Below are 19190 nucleotides of genomic sequence, written 5' to 3'. Positions count from 1 at the left end.
TCATGCTCCGGGTGCCTGGAAGCGAGCGGGAGCACGCGCGCGGGCGCCGCATTTGCACAAAGCACAAGTAGGGGGGTTCAGGCGTGGACTGGCAGGGACGCTCGCAGCAACAAAGGTTGGCGCAAAAAAGGGATTAGAAATGAGGGCTGCGTTCGTTGGCTGCTAGAGGGTTGCGTGCTCTGGCGCTGATCGGATTGCGGATCCGCTTTCACATGTGTGGAAGGAACCTGGACGGACGGACGCTCAGGCCGCCCGTTCCTTCTATGACGGACGGGCCCAACTAATAATGACCTCATTGGCATTGGCTGCCCGCAAAGACATACGTAGGTGTGACCCCGCGACAGCTGTAGAAATACGCACCCGCTCAACCCTCTCCAAGACCCTTTTCTCTCTCTTTTTCTCATCCTTCTTTGTCTGTTCTCTCTCACATCCAAACCACCCTACTCCCAATTCGTCCATATCTTCCTCCCCTCCACACACCCACAACAACAACAACAATGCCCTCCTACGCCGAGGTCGCCGCCCCCGACGGCGTCGATGAGCAGCAGTCTTTCGGCTTCGACGTGCAGGTCGACGCCAAGCAGCGCGAGGGATACGCGCTGGTAGGACGGGCCATTGCCCAGGAGCCCATCGGCAAGCCGTACAGCACGGTCGTGGACGGAGCGCCGGTGACGCGCGAGCGGCAGCCGTACTTCCCCGCCGACGATGGGACGGACCCGCTCATTGACGCGGGCACGGCCCGCGCGACCATTGCTGCCAGCAGAGAGAGGCCGAACGGCACTATCGAGGGGGGTTGGGCGCGCGACCACCAGGACCAGACGGTTGTGCAGCAGCATGTTGCGTACTGTACGTCTACTTCTCCTTCTACACTAACTTGCTTTGGGTTGTAGACATACATACTAACGCACACACAGGGGACCAAGACAACGACGGCATCATCTGGCCACAAGACACGTACCGGGGGATGCGGGCATGGGGCTGGTCGGTACCGCTGGCGCTGCTCGCAACCTTCCTGATCAACTTCAACCTCTCATACCCCACCCTGCCGGGCTGGCTCCCAGACCCCTTCTTTCGCATCTACATCTCGCGCCTGCACAAGGACAAGCACGGCTCGGACAGCATGAGCTTCGACAACGAGGGCCGCTTCAAGCCGCAGCAGTTCGAGGACCTGTTCGCCAAGTACGACCGCGGCGACAAGGGCGGCCTCGACGTGTGGGACTTGTTGCGTGCTTGGAAGGGCCAGCGCATGGCGTTTGACTTCTTTGGCTGGAGTGCTGCGTTTTTGGAATGTGAGTGTTACCCGTGGATGCAGAGACGTGTCTTTGGACTTTTGGACATTATACTGATGCTGGTTTTTGCTTTTAGGGCTTGCCACTTACCTCCTGCTCTGGCCTGAGGACGGCATCCTGCGCAAGGAAGAAATCCGCCGCGTCTTCGATGGCAGCATCTTCCAGTACAAGGCCGACCAGTACGCCGAGAAGCAGCGCCGCGAGAAGGAGAAGAAGAAGTCGTCTTGGCTGCGCCTCAGGGCTAAGCTTTTGTAAGCTTTTCGGTCTTGTGCAATAGCTGCAGCTTGGCGTGCTTGGGTTGCAAGATTATCTTTCAAGCCCTGCTGAGTATCTACATCATAGACGATCAGATGTACTACGTATGAATTAGCGCGGTAGTTGCGGCGATTTCTGGTTTGTTTTGGCAACGAGTTATGATAACAATGGAAAATATACTTTAATGAATTGGCATATTTTTTGAGTGACAGTGTTCTGGGATTGGGTTTCGTCGATATTGCTGTGAGCCTCCCCAGGTTGAACGCAGTCCAGTAATAAAGTGAGTGTCATCATTACATTCCATCAAGATTCTGACAGCCTGACAACCTGACAGTTGCCCATCCCCTCGAAGCTAGCCAAGCTCAACAACATTACACCTCTCAACAACCACAATCCACAATCCACCCCACCCCACCCCTTCCTCACAAATCAGCCCTCGCCTCCTCACCCGCCCACGCCCTCCTCACAACCTCCCTAACGCCCTCCCTCTCCACCTTCCGCGGATTCCAATACGGCCTCGCCAGCACCTTATCCACCATGGCATCAACATCCTCCTCGCGCATCCCCAGCGCCCTCAACCCCCCACCACCCACGCCCAGCTTCCCCACCAGCTTATTAAGCCCCGTCACGGCATCTTCCCCAGCACCAGCACCAGGCACCAGCGCATCCGCGAGCCGTCGTCTCGTCTCCTCCGGCAGCGCAGGCAAGTTGTACGCGAGCGCGTGGGGCAGCACCGCCGCGTGCGTCGCCGCGTGCGGCAGGTTCAGCGTCCCGCCCAGCGCGTGGCACAGCTTGTGGTGCAGGGCCATGCTGGCGCTGCCGAGGGCGGTGCCGCAGAGGTAGGCGCCGTAGAGGGCGGTGCTGCGGGGGGAGGGGGAGGTGGGGTTTGTGAGCAGGGTGGGGAGGGCGGAGGCGAGCGCGCGGATGCCTTCGGTTGCGAGGAGAGAGGTTATGGGGTTGGCGTTTTGCGCGTAGAGCGCTTCGACTATGGGGGGTTAGTTGGGTGGGCGTGCGTGTGTAGGTATAGGGAAGCTCACCAGCATGCGCGACAGCATTGAGACCGCTCTCCATACTCAGCTTCACGGGCAGCGTCAGCGTAAGCTCGACATCATAGACCACGGTCGCAGGCAAAATCCGCGGATCGCTCCGCGTAGTCTTCTGCCCCGCCGCCGTCTCGCCCAGTATCGGCGTCATCTCGCTGCCCGCGTACGTAGTCGGGACGCAGACGTGCGGCACGCCGGTGCGGAAACTAATAGCTTTGCCCAAGCCGATCGTGCTGCCCCCGCCGATGGAGACGACGCTGTCGGCGCGCTGCGCTTGCGCGAATGCTACGGCTTTGTCTGTCACGTCTGTGGGCGTGTGCATCGCCGCTTCGGTGAAGATGCCTGCAATGTCGTTGGCTAGCACTGCGCGCACTGCTGTGGCTTGCTGCGCTTGTCCCGGCGTGCTGAGTATCAGGGGCGCTTTGACGTTCAGGCGTGAGAGCTCGGCTGGGAGCTTCTTGAGCGTGCCCGAGCCGAAGACGACGCGGCTGGGGTTGGCGTTGTATTCGAAGGCGTCCATGGCGGATGGGGAGTGTTGTTGCTGGGAGCTGTTGTTGAAGAGGAATTAGCAGTGGTGGCAATGTCCAAGTCCACCATTTTGGGCCGTCGGGTGTGGTAAGGGCTTCGTCGGATGGTGGAATGGCGGGGTGGATGATGATGTCGGCAGTTGGTTTGGTGTAGTGTGGGGAAACCCCACCTGACGTTAATGTCGCCACTACTCGTCGCCGCATTCACGGTAGCCTCCAGGCCCCCTGCGTTTAATATTTCTAGCATTGGTCCCGTTGATGAAGCTACCTACTCTATTTCCCCTAAGGACTATCCGCCACCCATGCAACTCGTTCTTCAATCCGTTCCATGCGTCTCTGTGGATTGCTACCCCTACCGTTCAATCCCGCCGAACTCAAGCCTCCTGTGGCTTACTGAGCCAGTTCTCCCAGAAGCGCAGTCCGTCCAGCCCCTGCTCACGACACAGCGCTCCTCTTTCCTCCGCCATCTCGAGCTCTTCAGTCGCAACACCCACGCTCCATCCAAACCACTCCGCTGCTTCCTGCGCAGTAACTCCACGGCCGTATTTCTCCCAGTCCCACGCGGCGTCACCCGGGGGCGGGGCATGGTGCAGCTCTTGCATCCAGCCCAGCAAACTTGCGATTGTCTTCTCGTCTGTGCGATCGCGACCCTGAACAACCAGCAAGCCGCTCTTGAAGCGTCGCAGGCGCACGGGAAGTTTGAGCTTGTCCCACATCTGCGCTGCCTTTTCGAAGTCGGTCGGACTAACCAGTTCCACACCCCCTCTTGCTCTGTTGACGACGGCCCACAAGTCAACCAAGCTCATGATGCCGCCTTCGCGCCTGAGTATGCCTTTTGTATCGTCCGTGAGGAACTCTGCAATGTTTCGTGACAGCTCCGAAATGTAGAGGCTATCGGAGCCAGATCCGAGCATGTCCTTCGTAGTGACCAGGCCCAGCGCAGATGCCGACTGTGAGAGTAGTGCATTCGCCTCTGATGAGTTTCCGGCCTCCGATGAGGTTCCAGTTGGACTGAGATTTGCTTGAGTGGAGAACGACTCGGCAAGTGCTATAATCTCCTTTGCCGAAGTCATCAAGGCCTCGAGATCCTCAAAGGCACTGCCGATCATGACTTCGTTGTTTTTGCGCTGCTCAAAACCCCGTTGTTCCAGACCCGCGATGCCGACAACTTTGTTGCGTGTTGGTAGACCGTTGCCGTCTTGACCGGCCGCGCCATCCTGATAGCTTGGTTTCGGCACAGGCGGTGCACTTTGGAGAAGCCATTTACGTTGGACCAATGCTCCCTTTAACCGCTCAAAGAAGATCTTCTCTCCGCCAGCACGGAACGAGAATTTGATGCTCTCTGGCACGTTACTGCCCAATGGCGCACCGCTGAGGATTGGTGCTGGTGATTCAGACCTTCCGAATGATGCGCCCAAGTCCCTGCGCTTATCTGGAGTGCTGACAAGCGAAGCCCCGCACATCTCGCAAGTGAGTAAGGAAGGGTGGTTTTCAAAGGTACACCTTGGACACTGGAAAGAGGAAGGTCCTGGAGAGGCTCCGGCTGCCTGTGCTGCTCCGAAAGGTGAACCGGAACCAGCTGGGGTTGTGGGCGTAGGTGGTTCTTGCTGTGCCTGCCGGCTCGCCGCTATCGCCGCCTTGATCAAATGTACCAGTGGAGGCTTGAGGCCGCAGGCGAGGCATGGTGGAAGCGGCGTGTTTGAGTTTGCGAAGGCTGGGTCAAAGTTGGATGGCACAGGATTTGAGAACGAGCATATCGGACAGATCCACGTTGCTGATGCAGCGACAGGTGTAGAAGGCGCCGGCGGTAGTGGACGAAAAGGGCTTCCATGGCGTGGTGGCGGAGTCGAGGAAGGACTGTAGGGCGGGCCGCCAGACAAGATCGGCTTCTTGGAAGGCTTGGGATAGAGGGTTATTTTGGGCGACGATTTGAGGAACCCCGCCTGGATTGCCGATTAGACTCATGTGAACCCATGTGATAAGACGCAGCGAGCTCTCACATAAAACTCGGGTTTCTCCACATCCTTGAGGTTGACTGCAATGGAGTACTTCCGAGGCTCTTTGTTATCAACGTAGCATGCGCGATGAGAGGTCAGGTAAGCATGGCCATCTTGGAAGTCAGGAATCTTGTATTTCCTTTGGAGATATCAGCCTCCGGGACAAGCAGCTCAGGCGCGGACGTGGACGCACCCTTCGTACAGGCCAACGGCATCCTGCACGAACAGCAGAGTCTCGTCCGGCAGAAGCTCAGGCCGGAGAGCAGTGGTGAGGTCGACCGAGTGGAACATTCAGCACGTTGACGTGCATTTCGTCGGCGCGTTATCGATTGACAGCGTCATTGGATCGCCGGCACCGGTGTGAAGGATCAACTCACGTGCTCCGTAGCTGGCAGTCGCGCCAAGCCGGTCAAGCTTTCTTCCCTCCGACTTCAACTTCAACCCTTCATCATCAACGACGTTCCAATTGTATTTTTGTTGGCGATCAAACTGCATAGGTAGGCAGTGTTGATGGTCGCAGAATACAAGTTGCGAAAGTGACTTCCATTGGTACTTGGAGGTCTTTTTACCTCTATCTAGACAAGAAGTATTCCACAGAAACTGCTTGTATTCTTCCCTGTCCCGCTAGATGGTGAATCACGCTTGACGGTGACAGACGTTGCTGAGGGTTCGAAAATGGGTTATGAGAGTTTGTATCACCGGTGTTGCGCTGTTCCAGTCATAATGTATCCGGAAAGAAGGCAGCGAAAATTTTGAGACGATCGTTTAGAAGAGCCAGGAGTAATCAGAACGTCTGGTAGTATTGACACAGACTTGGCCCGTTGAAAGTTTCCATGGTCCAAGAATATTGGTAGTAGACAATTTGCGTCGTTCTTGAAGAGCCGGAGTGATGAGCCGGAAAGCGGTGAGTTCATGGAGTTTATGGGGCACTCTGTGTGACTTGGGTGTTCTGATTTCGCATCTAACGTATGGCTTTTCCTTGCGATTTTTGCGTCTTTTTCTTGCATTCTGCTTGCGTTTCCTGCTATCGCTTTTAGGCAATGGCGATTTGCCTGCGACCGGAAAGTATGGATGGTTTATATGGAGAAGAGATAGAGCTCTGAGACACCCAATTTCGGATGGATCTCGAAGTTCGGGGTAATAAGAGAAGAGATGTAGAGGTTTGAGATCGTTGCGAAGTCCGTCGAAGAGCTAAGGTTGAGAAGGCACCGTTCGATGTTCGTCCTTGACCCGGAGTATCCATCTCGAATTTGAAGGATTTAACCTGGTGTGGAGTATATGTGCAGCCCGGTCCGGAGAATCCTGCCCCGGATTAGTACATCATCCATGGAGAATGAGAACCAATGGAGCCTTACCTGAGTCCGACATGGATCTTGCCGTTAAAAACAGGATTTGGATTGGCAGGCCGCCGAGCGACTCCGAAGTGATTTGTTGGAGAGAGAGATTTGATTTCGCTCGACTTGTCCCGTTCGTTCGTCATCGATAGATCGAATTGGTGATCATTCCGTTCGTTGTTGGAGTAGTTGGATCGATGACTTAAGCCTCAGCACCACTGCACAGTGGGACCTTGCTGAGGTACAGGCAGCCCTTCCACCACTGCTCACCCAGTGGCTTCCAGGCCCCTGTCTCCTGCCAATCGCATATGCCATCGCCATCTGGCACGAATCCTGTGCTCGAAGCCTGCCCTCACCGGAGCCACGAGATGATCTCCACTGACTACCCATACCGCTGCACGTGGGCGCTGACAAGCGCCATTCGATCGAAGTGCAATATGTCCGGCACCGTGACAAGCAGTTCATCCCCTTGATTCACTGAGCCATACGCCACCAACTCATCACCACTGAGCCTGGTCCACCAGGCGGTGTCATCAGCGCGAACGATCCCATCGACGGTATCTCTGGGAACCCAGCGCAGCTGGACAACCACGCCGAGTTCGAAGAGACGTTGCCTAAGGAATAGAATGCGTAGAATCAGCGGCGCGGCAGCTCAGGCCCGGTGTGTTGCGTTGGTGGAATCGAAGTCTCGGATCTTCTTAAGTCCCCACTTGCAGTCGGAAAATACTACCAGCTTTCGCAAAGGTCCCATCCCGTCCCATCCCACCCACTCGAGAGCGTCCTTGATCGCGTAGATCTCGCAGTATTCCGATCTAAGAGGATCAAAAGATGCACGAGGACTCAAGAATCGGCCAATGGAGAACCAGGGACGAGAAGGGCCTCGCGAGAATGACCGATAGCAGATCCCAACGCCCGAACAATTCATTCGTCTCGAGTATTCGCCAGGAGTAGAAGCGTCAGTGAAGGCCACCAGGTGACCACGCCGTGGGTTAGGGACAGGTTCCCGCTCCGCAATCCTCACTGCCAACGAGTGATTTTTGATAAACACTCACTTAGAATCCCTAATAAACAAAGATAGCTTCAATCGGGGATTAGAGAGGTTTAAAGTGGGGTGGGAGGAGCTCACATTGCGAGCAGTTTGTGCGTTTTTGTGATTGAGTGGGTTGTTGAGAGGGAGAATTTGAAGCATGGGATTGGGGGTGGGATGAAGACGACCGCTTGCGCGCGACTGCGCCGACTGCCTATTTTGAACGGGCCTGCGCTGCCTGCCCACCCAACCTGCCCGCCCATGTCACCCACCCAGCGTCACCGGATTCTGGCTTCGAAAGTGAGGCTAAATCATTGCGCTCCATAACTCTTACGAATGTCGCTGCCTTTGGGACACGAAGTTTCACCTCTGGACACCCAGCTGGAGCAAGTGACGCATCTCACAGCTGGATGCGTGCTTTTGTGCAATCCTCCGGAGCAACAGAAAACTTGTGGTCGTCAAGGGAAAAAGGACAACGACAAGATGCACAATTCGCCTGATTCCATGCCCTGGCCTTTCGATGTTGCCAATTGGTGTCGCTCATGGCCTTCCGTCTTGTTGCCACAGCGTTGTGCAAAAGCCGTAGAGGGAGGAGGAAGACAACATTGTCCTGGCTTTTCAAGGCTCTTCATCCCGAGATGCGCGTCGGTGTACGGAAAAGATACAGAAGAGGTAATTCCCTTGGTGCCTAACCGGAGAGCGCTTGTATGCTTGGTGGGTTGTTATTCTACATTGCATTTTGACAGTGGCGTTCTGTCTACGAGTAACGGTCTCGATGCGCTTTCCATTTTCGCTGTCGAAGATGATGACTGGAGACAAATGGCGAGAAAGCGTCGAGACAAGAAAATCCAAGAGAACTCTGAAGGGAAAAAGGAAGAAAGAAAAAGAAAGACGACAGAAGACAAAATATAAAAGACAAAAAAAAAGACTCAGAAGTTATAATACTCAAGAAAAGAGTTGTGACCAGCTGAACAAGGAGAAAAATCTGAAACCAAGGCACGATCCAAGATCTTTCCCCAAACTTCCGAAGGGAGAGAGGATCTGTTGGCAAGGTACCAAACATGTGAATGACTTGATCGTTTGAAGAATCGGAAGTTCGATTTGTTCCCAATTTCAATGTCGAATCGTCTGATGGAAGATGACGGAAAAGAAGAGGTGGCCGATAAGTACAGATGGCTGGCTTAGAGAAAGTTCGATCGATCCGTCGACAACGGTATAGTGGAGCTACGCTGAGGTATAGAAGCCCCTCACTCTAGCTCGGGTTTCCCCTACTACTCCTCGCTGGCTAGCCAAAGCCAACTAGTACCAACGCCTGGAGGGAGAAGATTTCTGCCAACCTATCAGTTTGTTTGACGCTTATTCGAACTGGAAATCAAAGTTTACCATATACAACCCTTCTCAAGGAGGAGGTCTTTCGTTTCCGTCAACCAATATTCAGATAGTGTCGCCGGCTGCTGGTTTTTTTGAGAATCTGATGCTGTCACCGAAATGCATGACACTCGCCGCACCACAAGGATCTTGTTCGCCAACAAGGTGAACTCCGGAATCTGCGTCCCTCCTTGACTTCCTAGCCAAGGCATCAGCATGCCTGTGACCAGCCACGGTCTTTTTCTTGATCCATCGCAGCTCCAGGTTCAAGTTGAAGTCAACCTTCAACTCTCGCGAAAGTTCGGCAATTTCTTTCAAAAAAGGAAGCACTGGTAAATCCCTCCTCATGATCATGGTCTTTGAGTGGCGATATTTAGATATCGTTGTGATGGCATTCTGCGAATCACAGTACAGGGCGACGCTGGAAGGCAGACGGTCCTCCTTAGTCGATCCCTGGCACAGCTCCACGACGTTGTGGAGCGTCATGAGCACGGCCTCGCACTCCGCCTCAACTGAGGTCAGTTTTCCAGGAAAGATCTTGTATCTGCATTCCCAGGCGAGTTCCGCTTGTGAGAGGTCCCTGCACACCAGGGCGCATGACGAGTAGAACTCGTCCCCTATTACAGAGTTGCTAGTCGAGCTGCTTCCATCGACCCAGTATACCAGGCGCTCCGGAGGGAGTTGCTGCGTGACGTACTCTTCCTCTGCAAAGCGCAAAGCAGTGTGCGGATCGTTGATGACGCACTTCCCCACGAATCCGTCTTCGTAACCGGTGCTAAAGAGCTTTCTAGTACGGCTTTCAATAATATTCGGCGGTATTAGGGATGCTACGACCATACGTCTGGGGATTGGCGTTACGAAGGGTACTCCCGAAAGGGGTGGAATTAGCAAGTCTGACCTCTGCCGCAGCAGCTTCAGCTTTAGCAGCAGCTAGAGTGGCGCGGTATTCTTCGTCCTCAGCGCGGGTGGCATCAAGCATCTTGGAAATTTTGGAGCTGAAAATCGTGAGGCGAGGGATGAACGGGACCAACATCGTGGCGCGAGTGACGAGACGGTAGTAAAAAGAAGAAGAAACAGTGGCGAAGGAAGTGAGAAAGGCTGGGCTGGTTATAGCCGCGATGGTCGTGGTGATCGCGGTGGTTGCTGCGATCGGGGTGAGGGTTGCTGTCTGTGTTTTTGTCTAGTACCAAGTGGTCGGCAGAAGGGTTTGTGTTTGTGTTCCTAGCCCTCCGCCACTGCCGAATCGGGTAAGGCTCAATAGCAAGAGTGATCATTAGGAGCCTGCACGCGCCGCCCGCTCCAGCGCCGCCCAGCAAGAAGCAGAGGTAGGAAGAAAGGCCTGGTACCCTCTACATTACACTTAAGATCAATAAAATTTTCAGTTCTTTAACCGCATATTTACGACGCATCCACCGGGGGTTCGTAGATCATCTAGTGTCATACACCTCCACCTGTTATTAGAAGCTTTGCTGTTAATCGAGTAACGTCATCCTTCTCAAACAAGAACAAGAACAAGAACAAGAACAAGAACAACCATTGTTATACCACACTTAATTGAAGATGATAGATCGCAATTATAGGCCCCTGAATGGTTTGCTAAGTACCGTTTGCGCCTTCACCGACACCAACAACTATGTGATTGGGCTGCTTGCTCTTAATTTGTATATGTCTGCCTATCTGCTAAAATTAAAACTCATACCTTAAGTGGCTGAAGGTGTGTTATGAAGTTAGGGGGATATTCCCACGACCGGACTACCCGGAATGTGGGTTGTAGGTACCTGTCCAGGTATGTTCAGTGAATAATCTACAGCGTCGTCATAGCCAACAATAATGTAATCAGGTACATGCCCAAGGTCTGCATATGGCTCACTCTTGTTTTACTGTAGAGAGTGTGCTGTGGTTGTTTCATGGGAAGTCGTTATGAGACCCAAAGACGATCATAAAAATCACTTGGTCTCATCAACGAAAGCATAATACACACAACATCTCAGCGCATGTCCGTGCAAGCAATCAATTCAACACTATGGATTAGGGGAAAGCATCAACACAGACACGCTCTAATCGAAGCAAGTCAACCAGCGCTGGCGTTCAGTCCATGCAAAACCGCAACACCATGAAGTCCATTGACAATAAAACGCTAAGCCGTGCAATTGAAGACAAAAGTGCGATCTAGGGTGAAGAGCTCTACTTGGCGAGAATGTAGAGACCGATGCTGGCAGATGTTAGCAACGCAACGTAATGAGGCGCAGACAACAAACTTACGGGCAAGGGTTGTAGTCCTGGAACCAATTGAATTTCGTGGGGTTCTTTGTGTCGCAAGTCTCCATCTTGAAACCAATGGATTCGCCCGCGGGACAGTCGAAGGTGTCGATTGTGTAACTGTGTCCGGCGACAAGGGTGTGGGTCACAAGCTTCTTCTTGATATTGGGAGAAGAATTGTAAGACATGGACTCGGTGATTGCATGCTCGAGCAACGAGAAGGTGACTTCGCCGGAGCCGGAAATTTCGAAGTTCGAGGTCTCCAGTTGGTATCTTTCCGGAAACATGAAGACAAGAGAACAGGTCTTGCCCTTCAGATCCCCGCTGATGTCAAAGCGGAAGGTAGAGCTGACAGTAGAGCTGATATTGCCGAAGAACTGCGTGCCAGAGGTAGTGGTGGGTTTGGAAGAATCAATGGGCACAATCAGGTGAGGGAACTGGCTGATGTTAGCAGTTGTGCTCGGTCATCTTGGACTTGGGGGTATGGGGTTGAAGGATGTACTCACTTCCCAAGGTTCGACCAAAGTGGCTGGACAATCAGAAGTCGAGCCCACTATGTGCGTTGGTTGCTTGGTAGTGCTAGACTTGGTCTTGGACTCAGTTTTGGAGTCAGTCTTGGAGCCAGTATCGGAGTCAGCCTTGGAGTCAATTTTAGACTCAGTTTTGGACTCAGTCTTGGACTCAGTCTTGGACTCGGTCTTGGAGTCGGCCTTGGAGTCGGCCTTGGAGCCAGACTTGCAGGTAGACTTGGAAGTCTCAGAGCCAGTCTTGGAGCCAGACTTGCAGGTAGCCTTGGAGGACTCGGAGCCAGTCTTAGAGCTAGACTTGCAGGTAGAGTTGGAAGACTCAGAGCCAGTCTTGGAGCCAGTCTTGGAGCTGTCAGACTTAGAGTCAGACTTGGAGCTGTCAGACTTGGAGCCAGACTTGGAGTCGGACTTTGAGCCACCGGACTTGGAGCCACCACCGGACTTGGAGCCACCGGACTTGGAGCCACCTGAATTGGAGCCGCCAGACTTCGAGCCACCAGATTTGGAGCTGCCAGACACGGAGCCACCAGACGTGGAGTTGGTTCCAGTTTCGATCGTGGTGGTGATTGTGGTGTGCTGCTCAGAGTATGAACCACTGGAGAAGCAGCTATCCGCCGTTATTGTGATCTCCACGCAGCCGCCTTGAGTACCGGGTCTCTCTCTGTAGATGTTGTATCCTCCATGGTCTCCAGTTGGGCAAGTGACCCACGTGCTGATTTGCTCGAAGAAGAGCAGGCCTTTGTCGCTGATGGACCAACCCATGAACCCTTCGACGCCATGGTCGCACTGGAATTGCTTGGTTGGTGGAGTCAGGATGCAGCCAAATCCGTTGGCATCGATCAATCCTGAGTACCATTAGTTCAAACTCATGTGCAGACTGCTCCAATTCTGGAGCGTGGTGCTGTGTAAGACGTACCTCCTTTCTCGCTGATACAGAAGGTTGAGGCAGCAAAGCCTTGTCCGCAACGAAGCTGTCCATCCGAGAGTTGCCCAACAACACCACCAGGTGTTCCGTTGCAGGTGATAGTGAAGCAACTGCAGATCGTCAGTAAATTCTTCGGAAAACCTGGAGTTAAGAGGACTCACCATCTGCCTTGTCGGAGATCCAGAGCATCATGTCGGGGAACCAGAGCATTCGAGCCAATGGCCAGGCCAACGGCAGCAACAACAGCGGCGGACTTCATGGTAAAATGCGGTGATTGAGATATGATGTTGGTTCGGTGACAGCAACGGAGCAGAATTTCGGCGGCCCAAATAAAGAGATAATGGATTGACAAAGATGGATGTGAGGAAGAAGAAGAGGACGGGCGCGAGGAAACTTAAATAGTCCCAGAAATGGCTTCTCAGGTGGGAAAGCACGAACGCACCCAGGCACCGCTGCCACGCCAAGGCAAAAACATTAGCAAAAGGCAGCCACGACCATCGCCTGCACCACCGCGTTGCATCGATCGAAAGTCCATGTAGCGGCCAGGTCCTCGCTCTTTGGGCAAGGACGACTTTGAGCACCAAACACCATACTCCTCGGTGTCTTGTTCGGTCGGCATGCCAGTGGACGGAGGTTGGCGATGGTCATGGGGGAGGTGATCAGAATCCCGCGCTGCCGGCACCCTTCATGCCACATTGGCTTAGGTCTGCTGCGCCGGCACCAACATCCCTCAGGAAGATCAATCTTCCCAGGTATTCCTCTTGGCGTTGATCAAGGGTAGTTTGGGGTTATTCACCACCGAGAAATGCAAGTTCTGACGATCCGCAAGCTGTACCGAGTCTGCAAGGGGTAACCAAAGACACGCTTATGGGATAGATTAGCAATTACACGTGAGTTGTTCTCCAGTTTCATTGCGGACAACTCCTTGCAGCGGACGTTTAGGCAGTTAAGCTCTCCGGGGCCGTGGAAGATGTCACGAGAGGACCTTCCGGGGCACATAGCTCGCTTGTATACCTGCGGGAAGACCATTGCTTTGTCTCGGAGGTTAACTCTTCAAGGTAGTTCACAGAACGTGTTGCAAAAATGGGTTCATGAGACATTTGGCGCCTAAATCGTCGGATCGAATCGTCATGCTGTAAAAAGGCCAGCCGGATATGTAGTCGGATGAATTATCAGACTTACACAATATGTGCCACTTCAAAAGAGGCAAGTTCGCCTTCAACGAAAGATACCAGGCAGGCCCAGTCACGACAGCCAGGATAATATCTGTGCTGCTACTGGGCGCCAACTTCTCTGCGAGATACACCAGAAAAGCATCATGAGGGCGATATAGACAGTTACGAGGCACGTCATTTAACAATGTCGCTTCCGTTTGGCTCTACGAAGGTACTCTTTCTGCTAGTATCTGCAGTGAATCGTCGTCTGCGAAAGCTAACAATGACATGAGGGACGTTTGGCCTCAACCTTCTTGACATAAATCAGTGAAACCTCATAGAAACAAGAACAAAGAATCATACAACCTTATAATGATCTTATTTGTACATAAATGTCCATCCACCAAATCTCATATCTTACCGCCGGTAAGTTCCTCCGCAATCTTCTGGATGCGATCACGTGTCGTGTGAACAAAGCCTTCTGTTCGCGAGAGTGCAGCACGACCCCTCCCCTGGCTTTCGTCGAGCATTTCTGCGGTGTTCATAGGTCTATCCCTGGCCCAGATGCTGCGTCCCTGGTGTTCGGCGTAGCGGCTGAAGCTGGCAGGCTTCTCTTCAGTGCCGAAGACTTCCTCAAGGGTCTTGTCGAATTGCTCTTCCGTAACGATAAAAGATCTCGCATGCATGTAGAGCGTGTGGAGCTGGTCCTTTCTGTGAAGCGCCTTTACGGCCTCCCGTACTCGAATGTTCTCTTTCTTAGCTTGGATGTCGGCCTCGGTCAAAGAGGCCTGCTTGCCGCTGAGGATATCGCGCACACTTTGCGTGATGCTGGGGTTGGTAAGACGCTCATCCTCGCGCTCCGGCAGACTGACAAGCTCCCTCTGTTCCGCTTGTCGCGCAGCACCACGCCTGGCAAGGTATGTATCCGCCTTTGTCTTTCGCTCGCGGAGACGTAACACACTTTCGCGGTAGTGGTGCCTGCGCAGCGATGCCAAGCGCTGTCTGTAAGCAATGCGCGGCGCGTCGACTCCTCTTGCAGCGGTTGTCTTGGTCGGTTCTGGGGTAGCGGCCTCGAGGAATTCAGGCGAGTCTTTGGGCAATTCGCTCCGGTTGATGAAGATGTTGCGAGGGACGGGCAGAGCACCCTTAACCACCGGCGACCAATCAGCAGTACGCTGCGGCGCTTGAGGCACGTCGATGTATTTGGGCGATTCGGGGCCGACACCAGCTTGAAGCGCTGCTGGGGTGGAAGTGAAGGTGCGGCGGGCGCCAGTTACGCATGACTGGCTGCGGATGGACGACGAAAGCACCGTCCTGGCAGATGAGGGAGGCATCTTGGACTGATGCTCGAGTAGGCCGTGACGGACGCTTGCGCTCTCGTCGCCAGACTTTCGCAGATGTTGTCGGCTGAACACCGGGCTCTACAAATTTCTTGGCACCTCCGGCCGAAAAAAAGATCGCGACCTCCACCACTGTGCCTTTCCCCTCCGTCCTCTTTTTCCACTTTTCCCTTTTCTTCATTTTTTGAGCCTCTTGCTTTTGCAAGTGCTCCGTGGTTCACACCCAAACCACCGGAACCGCCTTGCGACCATCTTAATTCCCGTTTTTCCTTCGCGCGTGCGTGTCGCCGCCATAGCGCAAAGATGGGCAACTTCAAGAAGGAAGCGAACAGGAAGGACCGCCAGGGGAAGACGGGCGATGGCATGAACAATGTCAAGACCAAGGGCGAGAACTTCTATCGGTGCGCTCCCCTGTCCTAGTATGCTGCTGTGGAGACATTGTATTGATTTTGCGACGCAGCTCTGCGAAGAAGGTCAAGACCCTCAACATGTTCAAGGATGGCAAGGCGCAGAGGAATGCTCGTGGTGACATCACAAAGGCTGCGTCCTACCAGTCGAGAGACAAGCCCCAGGCTCGCATCGAGCCTAACAGGAAGTGGTTCACGAACACCCGTGTCATCAGCCAAGAGTCACTTGCGGCCTTCCGCACCGCCATCAACGAGCATGCGTCCGACCCGTACTCGGTCCTTCTCAAGTCCAACAAGCTGCCCATGTCCTTGATCAGAGACGGTCAGGACAAGGACACCAAGCATGGTATCAAGCAGCACCAGGCTAAGATGACGGTCGAGACTTCGCCTTTCAGCGACACCTTTGGGCCCAAGGCGCAAAGGAAGAGGGTGAAGCTCGGCGTGTCCAGCATTGATGACCTGGCAGGTGAGACTGTCAAGTCTCACGACGACTACCTCGACCGCTTGGAGCAGCAGCTGCTCTTGAGCGGTAACTCGGGCGCCGGAGCAGAGGAGGGTGGTGACGGCTTTGAGATGGGCAGCACCTCCACCGCTCGCGAGGCGATCTTCTCCAAGGGCCAGAGTAAGAGAATTTGGAACGAATTGTACAAGGTCATCGACTCCTCGGACGTCATAATACACGTTCTGGATGCGAGAGACCCTCTTGGCACGCGCTGTCGATCAGTTGAGAAGTACATCAGGGAGGAAGCTCCCCACAAGCACTTAATCTTCGTACTGAACAAGTGCGATTTGGTGCCGACTAAGATTGCTGTAAGTCACAACATTTCTTTCTTTAATCCTCTCTGCGCGTCACGCGCGCTCCCCATTGCTAAGTCAAGGCTCCTTCCTGCACCTGGTGCAATATCTCAATGGATAGATGTCTGTTACAGCTTTGGGAGATTGATCTCGACCCGCGTCTTCCGGCCGTTATGGCTGTGGAGTCGGTCGAACCCCGTCTTGGGGTTTGGCCACAAAGGGCCTGAGAACGATTCGTTTTTGAGTAGAATACCGTCACCACCTCGTGTGGGCCTCCAATGGCGGCTTTCTTAGTAACGTTTCATACATATCATCACTGCGAAAACTTATTTTCATTGGTCTTCTGTTCCAATGCTGACATTATGACCAGGCCGCTTGGGTGCGCTTCCTGTCGAAAGATTACCCTACTCTTGCTTTCCATGCGTCGATCAACCACAGCTTTGGAAAAGGCTCGTTGATCTCGCTCCTCCGCCAATTCTCCATTCTTCACTCCGACCGGAAGCAAGTCTCTGTCGGTCTGATTGGCTACCCAAACACGGGCAAGTCGTCCATTATCAACACGCTGCGCAAGAAGAAGGTCTGCACGACGGCGCCCATTCCCGGTGAGACCAAGGTCTGGCAGTACGTGACGCTCATGAAGCGGATCTATCTCATCGACTGTCCTGGTATTGTCCCACCCAATGGCAACGACACCGATGCGGATCTGCTGCTGCGCGGTGTCGTTCGTATCGAAAAGACCGAGCACCCCGAGCAGTACGTTGCGGCGGCGTTAGGAAAATGCAAGAAGCAGCATGTCCTCCGGACGTACGAGCTTCAGGACTACCAGACGCCAACCGACTTCCTTGAGCAGCTGGCTCGGAAGGGTGGAAGGCTGTTGAAGGGTGGTGAGGCAGATCTGGATGGTGTTGCCAAGATGGTGCTGAACGATTTCATGCGCGGCAAGATTCCTTGGTACACTCCGCTGCCGGCTCAGGAGGGAGAGGACGCCAGTGACATGGCCGGCCGCGAGGGCCGTCTTGGTGAAATGCCCCGCAAGAGGAAGCGGGATGAGGAGGCGGCGGCGGCGGCGGCGAATGGTGCTGAGAACCAGGAGGCCGAAGACGATGATGATGACGATGAGGAAGATGACGACTTTGAGAGTTTTGAAGACGACGGAGACGAGGACAGTGAAGAGGATGAGGATGACGAAGAGGGTGCCGATGCCGCTACTCTGGTCGGCGAGGAGGTTGATGGTGACGAGGATGAGGATGACGAGGCCGTCGAGGCCGATCTCGCCAGGATATCGGAAGCGTTGTCGGCGGCGAAGAAGAGAAAGAAGAACTAGATAGCTTGCTTGACGGACTGGCAGCGTGCCAAGTGCACCCCACAATTGAGATACCCCTTGTGCAATGCCACAGCCATTCCGCAGTTTTTTCGCATCGGTCTGTTCAGTGCTTCTACTTGAAAAGTCTTTGGTTTGGTACGTATATATGTATGACGATGGGTTTATATCCTCCGGTCTCATGTCACATCGCGCCATAACTGAAATGTGCTGTTGGTTGTGTTTGTATCCTCGGCCAACAACCTCATACCTTTGTAAAGCACACGCGATCGTCATGGAGGTGCCAATCGGTAGCAACCTACAAAGCACACCACAAGATGGAAAGACATTCTACATTCGCTATCAGCTCGCTGGTATAACTTTTTTTTTTTTTTTTTGCGGGATCATCATCTTCCCGCTTCATAGCCAAATATGTAAGATTCGCAGCCTACTGGGCAGCAGGACCGCCGAGATATTCACCAACCGCCTTGATGGCGCCCTCGAACTTGCTGCCATCAATAAGAATCATGTGCCCGACAGGCTTGACGCCAGCCTCCTGGAAGGCGCGCTTCGCATCGCTAGCGCCCTCATCGCCCTGCTTGTCGTACTCGTAGTTACAGTGCGCGAGGGCATGCTTATGGAGGACCTCGTCCTCGGGGTGGAAGTAGAACGTCTCGCTGCTAGCCTCCTTCTTGCCCTTCTTCTTAGGGCGGGTCTCCTGCTGGTCCAGCTTCGACTCGACCTCGAGGTAGGTTTTGGAGATGAGCAGGTAGTGCGAGAAGTGGTAGGGCTCCTTGTCCTCGAGCGCCCATTGCATCTCCTCGAGCAGCATGTTGTACATGGGCGGCACGATTTCCGAGGGCATGTTGATGAAGCGCTCGGTGAGGATGAGGCCGACCTGGGCGGGCGAGGCGGGGTCGAGCAGCTGCGCGAGCTGGGCGGTGGATGCGTCCGTGGCCGACTTCCTCAGCACGTAGCTGGTCAGGTCTTTGATGACTTGTTTTTCCTGCGGCGGCGGTTAGTTAGCCACTGTGCGCGTGGTGCGGCGGCGTGCTGCTGCTGCCATGGGGCGCGCGTACCCGGTGCTCGTGCAGGTTCAGCACCGTCAGGAAGGCGTACGGATCCGATTCTAGCCCGTCGACCTTCACGGTCGAGCCCAGTGTCGGCTGCGATAGCACGAGGTCTGCTAGTGCGGATAGGTCGAAGAGCTGGTTGTCGACGTCGAACAGCTGCCGGCACAGCGTCTTGAGCCCGTGGAAGTCGACTTCGGGCGACGGGTCGAACCACTCGAACTCGACGTCCAGCATGTCCATGTCCTAACCCCGTCTCATCGTGTTAGCATCATTGTTGTATCTCATGGTGGGGATGCGGCGCATTGCGACTGACATCATCGCTGGACTCGTCTCCGTCCTGGTGCTCCTTGGCTGGGGGCGCGTCGCCCAGCTCCTCGGGGTCTCTTCTCTCTTTCCTCTTAACCATTGTTGGGTCTGTGTGTGTGTGTGTTTGTGGATTGCTATGTCGCAGTCGCGGGTCGCGCTCGAGGATCGCTGTCTCGGTGCTTCGTCCCCGACTAAATTTTTAGCCCTAATCGATAACAGCCCACTCCTTCCCGACGCTCCGGAACGCGTCCCCAGAACGCGTCT

At 54.2% G+C, this 19190-nt stretch overlaps 9 protein-coding genes across 9 annotated transcripts; 3 read left to right on the top strand and 6 right to left on the bottom strand.

Annotated features, from left to right (window-relative positions):
- The first annotated feature begins 378 nt into the window (after positions 1-378).
- On the top strand, positions 379-1740 carry K452DRAFT_272720 (uncharacterized protein). Its single transcript, XM_033539105.1, has 3 exons — positions 379-846; positions 915-1289; positions 1366-1740. Exons 1-3 carry the CDS (start codon positions 498-500, stop codon positions 1542-1544), a joined length of 903 nt encoding a protein of 300 aa, XP_033396682.1. The 5' UTR covers positions 379-497; the 3' UTR covers positions 1545-1740.
- A 226-nt stretch (positions 1741-1966) lies between these two features.
- Positions 1967-3234, bottom strand: K452DRAFT_272718 (uncharacterized protein; the record flags this gene model as incomplete). Its single annotated transcript, XM_033539104.1, has 2 exons — positions 2582-3234; positions 1967-2529 (listed from the first exon to the last, which is right to left on the bottom strand). Exons 1-2 carry the CDS (start codon positions 3105-3107, stop codon positions 1967-1969), a joined length of 1089 nt encoding a protein of 362 aa, XP_033396681.1. The 5' UTR covers positions 3108-3234.
- A 105-nt stretch (positions 3235-3339) lies between these two features.
- On the bottom strand, positions 3340-5402 carry K452DRAFT_272714 (uncharacterized protein; the record flags this gene model as incomplete). Its single annotated transcript, XM_033539103.1, has 3 exons — positions 3340-5057; positions 5115-5250; positions 5305-5402. 3 exons carry the CDS (start codon positions 5400-5402, stop codon positions 3489-3491), a joined length of 1803 nt encoding a protein of 600 aa, XP_033396680.1. The 3' UTR covers positions 3340-3488.
- A 2264-nt stretch (positions 5403-7666) lies between these two features.
- On the top strand, positions 7667-8618 carry K452DRAFT_43311 (uncharacterized protein). Its single transcript, XM_033546662.1, has one exon. The coding sequence runs from the start codon at positions 7809-7811 to the stop codon at positions 8382-8384; it is 576 nt and encodes a 191-aa protein (XP_033396679.1). The 5' UTR covers positions 7667-7808; the 3' UTR covers positions 8385-8618.
- K452DRAFT_334486 (uncharacterized protein) lies at positions 8619-9873 on the bottom strand (the record flags this gene model as incomplete). The annotated part of the gene is made up of 2 exons (XM_033545196.1): positions 8619-9615; positions 9680-9873. The coding sequence occupies 2 exons, from the start codon at positions 9871-9873 to the stop codon at positions 8907-8909; spliced, it is 903 nt and encodes a 300-aa protein (XP_033396678.1). The 3' UTR covers positions 8619-8906.
- A 1225-nt stretch (positions 9874-11098) lies between these two features.
- On the bottom strand, positions 11099-12660 carry K452DRAFT_229286 (uncharacterized protein; the record flags this gene model as incomplete). Its single annotated transcript, XM_033537029.1, has 4 exons — positions 11099-11536; positions 11606-11652; positions 12220-12471; positions 12543-12660. Coding segments are annotated over 4 exons (855 nt in total), but the record flags the coding sequence as incomplete, so codon positions are not given.
- A 1259-nt stretch (positions 12661-13919) lies between these two features.
- Positions 13920-15068, bottom strand: K452DRAFT_351663 (uncharacterized protein). The gene is made up of 2 exons (XM_033545734.1): positions 14072-15068; positions 13920-14015 (listed from the first exon to the last, which is right to left on the bottom strand). The coding sequence occupies exon 1, from the start codon at positions 15037-15039 to the stop codon at positions 14116-14118; it is 924 nt and encodes a 307-aa protein (XP_033396676.1). The 5' UTR covers positions 15040-15068; the 3' UTR covers positions 13920-14015; positions 14072-14115.
- A 137-nt stretch (positions 15069-15205) lies between these two features.
- K452DRAFT_288354 (uncharacterized protein) lies at positions 15206-17668 on the top strand. Its single transcript, XM_033540641.1, has 3 exons — positions 15206-15446; positions 15506-16262; positions 16618-17668. Exons 1-3 carry the CDS (start codon positions 15349-15351, stop codon positions 17569-17571), a joined length of 1809 nt encoding a protein of 602 aa, XP_033396675.1. The 5' UTR covers positions 15206-15348; the 3' UTR covers positions 17572-17668.
- A 278-nt stretch (positions 17669-17946) lies between these two features.
- Positions 17947-19061, bottom strand: K452DRAFT_272705 (uncharacterized protein). Its single transcript, XM_033539102.1, has 3 exons — positions 18934-19061; positions 18627-18863; positions 17947-18553 (listed from the first exon to the last, which is right to left on the bottom strand). The coding sequence occupies exons 1-3, from the start codon at positions 19024-19026 to the stop codon at positions 17996-17998; spliced, it is 888 nt and encodes a 295-aa protein (XP_033396674.1). The 5' UTR covers positions 19027-19061; the 3' UTR covers positions 17947-17995.
- Between the last annotated feature and the right edge of the window lie 129 nt (positions 19062-19190).

This window comes from Aplosporella prunicola (genome assembly GCF_010093885.1).
Source record: "Aplosporella prunicola CBS 121167 unplaced genomic scaffold K452scaffold_15, whole genome shotgun sequence".
Lineage (NCBI taxonomy): Eukaryota > Fungi > Ascomycota > Dothideomycetes > Botryosphaeriales > Aplosporellaceae > Aplosporella > Aplosporella prunicola.
Note: the sequence above shows the minus strand (reverse complement) of the source record. Positions and strands in the feature narration are given on the sequence as shown.

What these genes read in the sequence shown, in the direction of transcription:
- K452DRAFT_43311 (XM_033546662.1), top strand. Translation starts at nt 7,809, where the DNA reads ATGTCGCTGCCTTTGGGACACGAAGTTTCACCTCTGGACACCCAGCTG.
- K452DRAFT_272720 (XM_033539105.1), top strand. Translation starts at nt 498, where the DNA reads ATGCCCTCCTACGCCGAGGTCGCCGCCCCCGACGGCGTCGATGAGCAG. An exon ending in GCAGCAGCATGTTGCGTACT is followed by an intron (nt 847 to 914) that starts GTACGTCTACTT and finishes ACGCACACACAG; the next exon opens with GGGACCAAGACAACGACGGC. An exon ending in GAGTGCTGCGTTTTTGGAAT is followed by an intron (nt 1,290 to 1,365) that starts GTGAGTGTTACC and finishes TTTTGCTTTTAG; the next exon opens with GGCTTGCCACTTACCTCCTG.
- K452DRAFT_272705 (XM_033539102.1), bottom strand. Translation starts at nt 19,026, where the DNA reads ATGGTTAAGAGGAAAGAGAGAAGAGACCCCGAGGAGCTGGGCGACGCG. An exon ending in GAGACGAGTCCAGCGATGAT is followed by an intron (nt 18,864 to 18,933) that starts GTCAGTCGCAAT and finishes AGACGGGGTTAG; the next exon opens with GACATGGACATGCTGGACGT. An exon ending in TGAACCTGCACGAGCACCGG is followed by an intron (nt 18,554 to 18,626) that starts GTACGCGCGCCC and finishes CCGCCGCCGCAG; the next exon opens with GAAAAACAAGTCATCAAAGA.
- K452DRAFT_288354 (XM_033540641.1), top strand. Translation starts at nt 15,349, where the DNA reads ATGGGCAACTTCAAGAAGGAAGCGAACAGGAAGGACCGCCAGGGGAAG. An exon ending in AAGGGCGAGAACTTCTATCG is followed by an intron (nt 15,447 to 15,505) that starts GTGCGCTCCCCT and finishes TTTGCGACGCAG; the next exon opens with CTCTGCGAAGAAGGTCAAGA. An exon ending in TGGTGCCGACTAAGATTGCT is followed by an intron (nt 16,263 to 16,617) that starts GTAAGTCACAAC and finishes CATTATGACCAG; the next exon opens with GCCGCTTGGGTGCGCTTCCT.
- K452DRAFT_351663 (XM_033545734.1), bottom strand. Translation starts at nt 15,039, where the DNA reads ATGCCTCCCTCATCTGCCAGGACGGTGCTTTCGTCGTCCATCCGCAGC.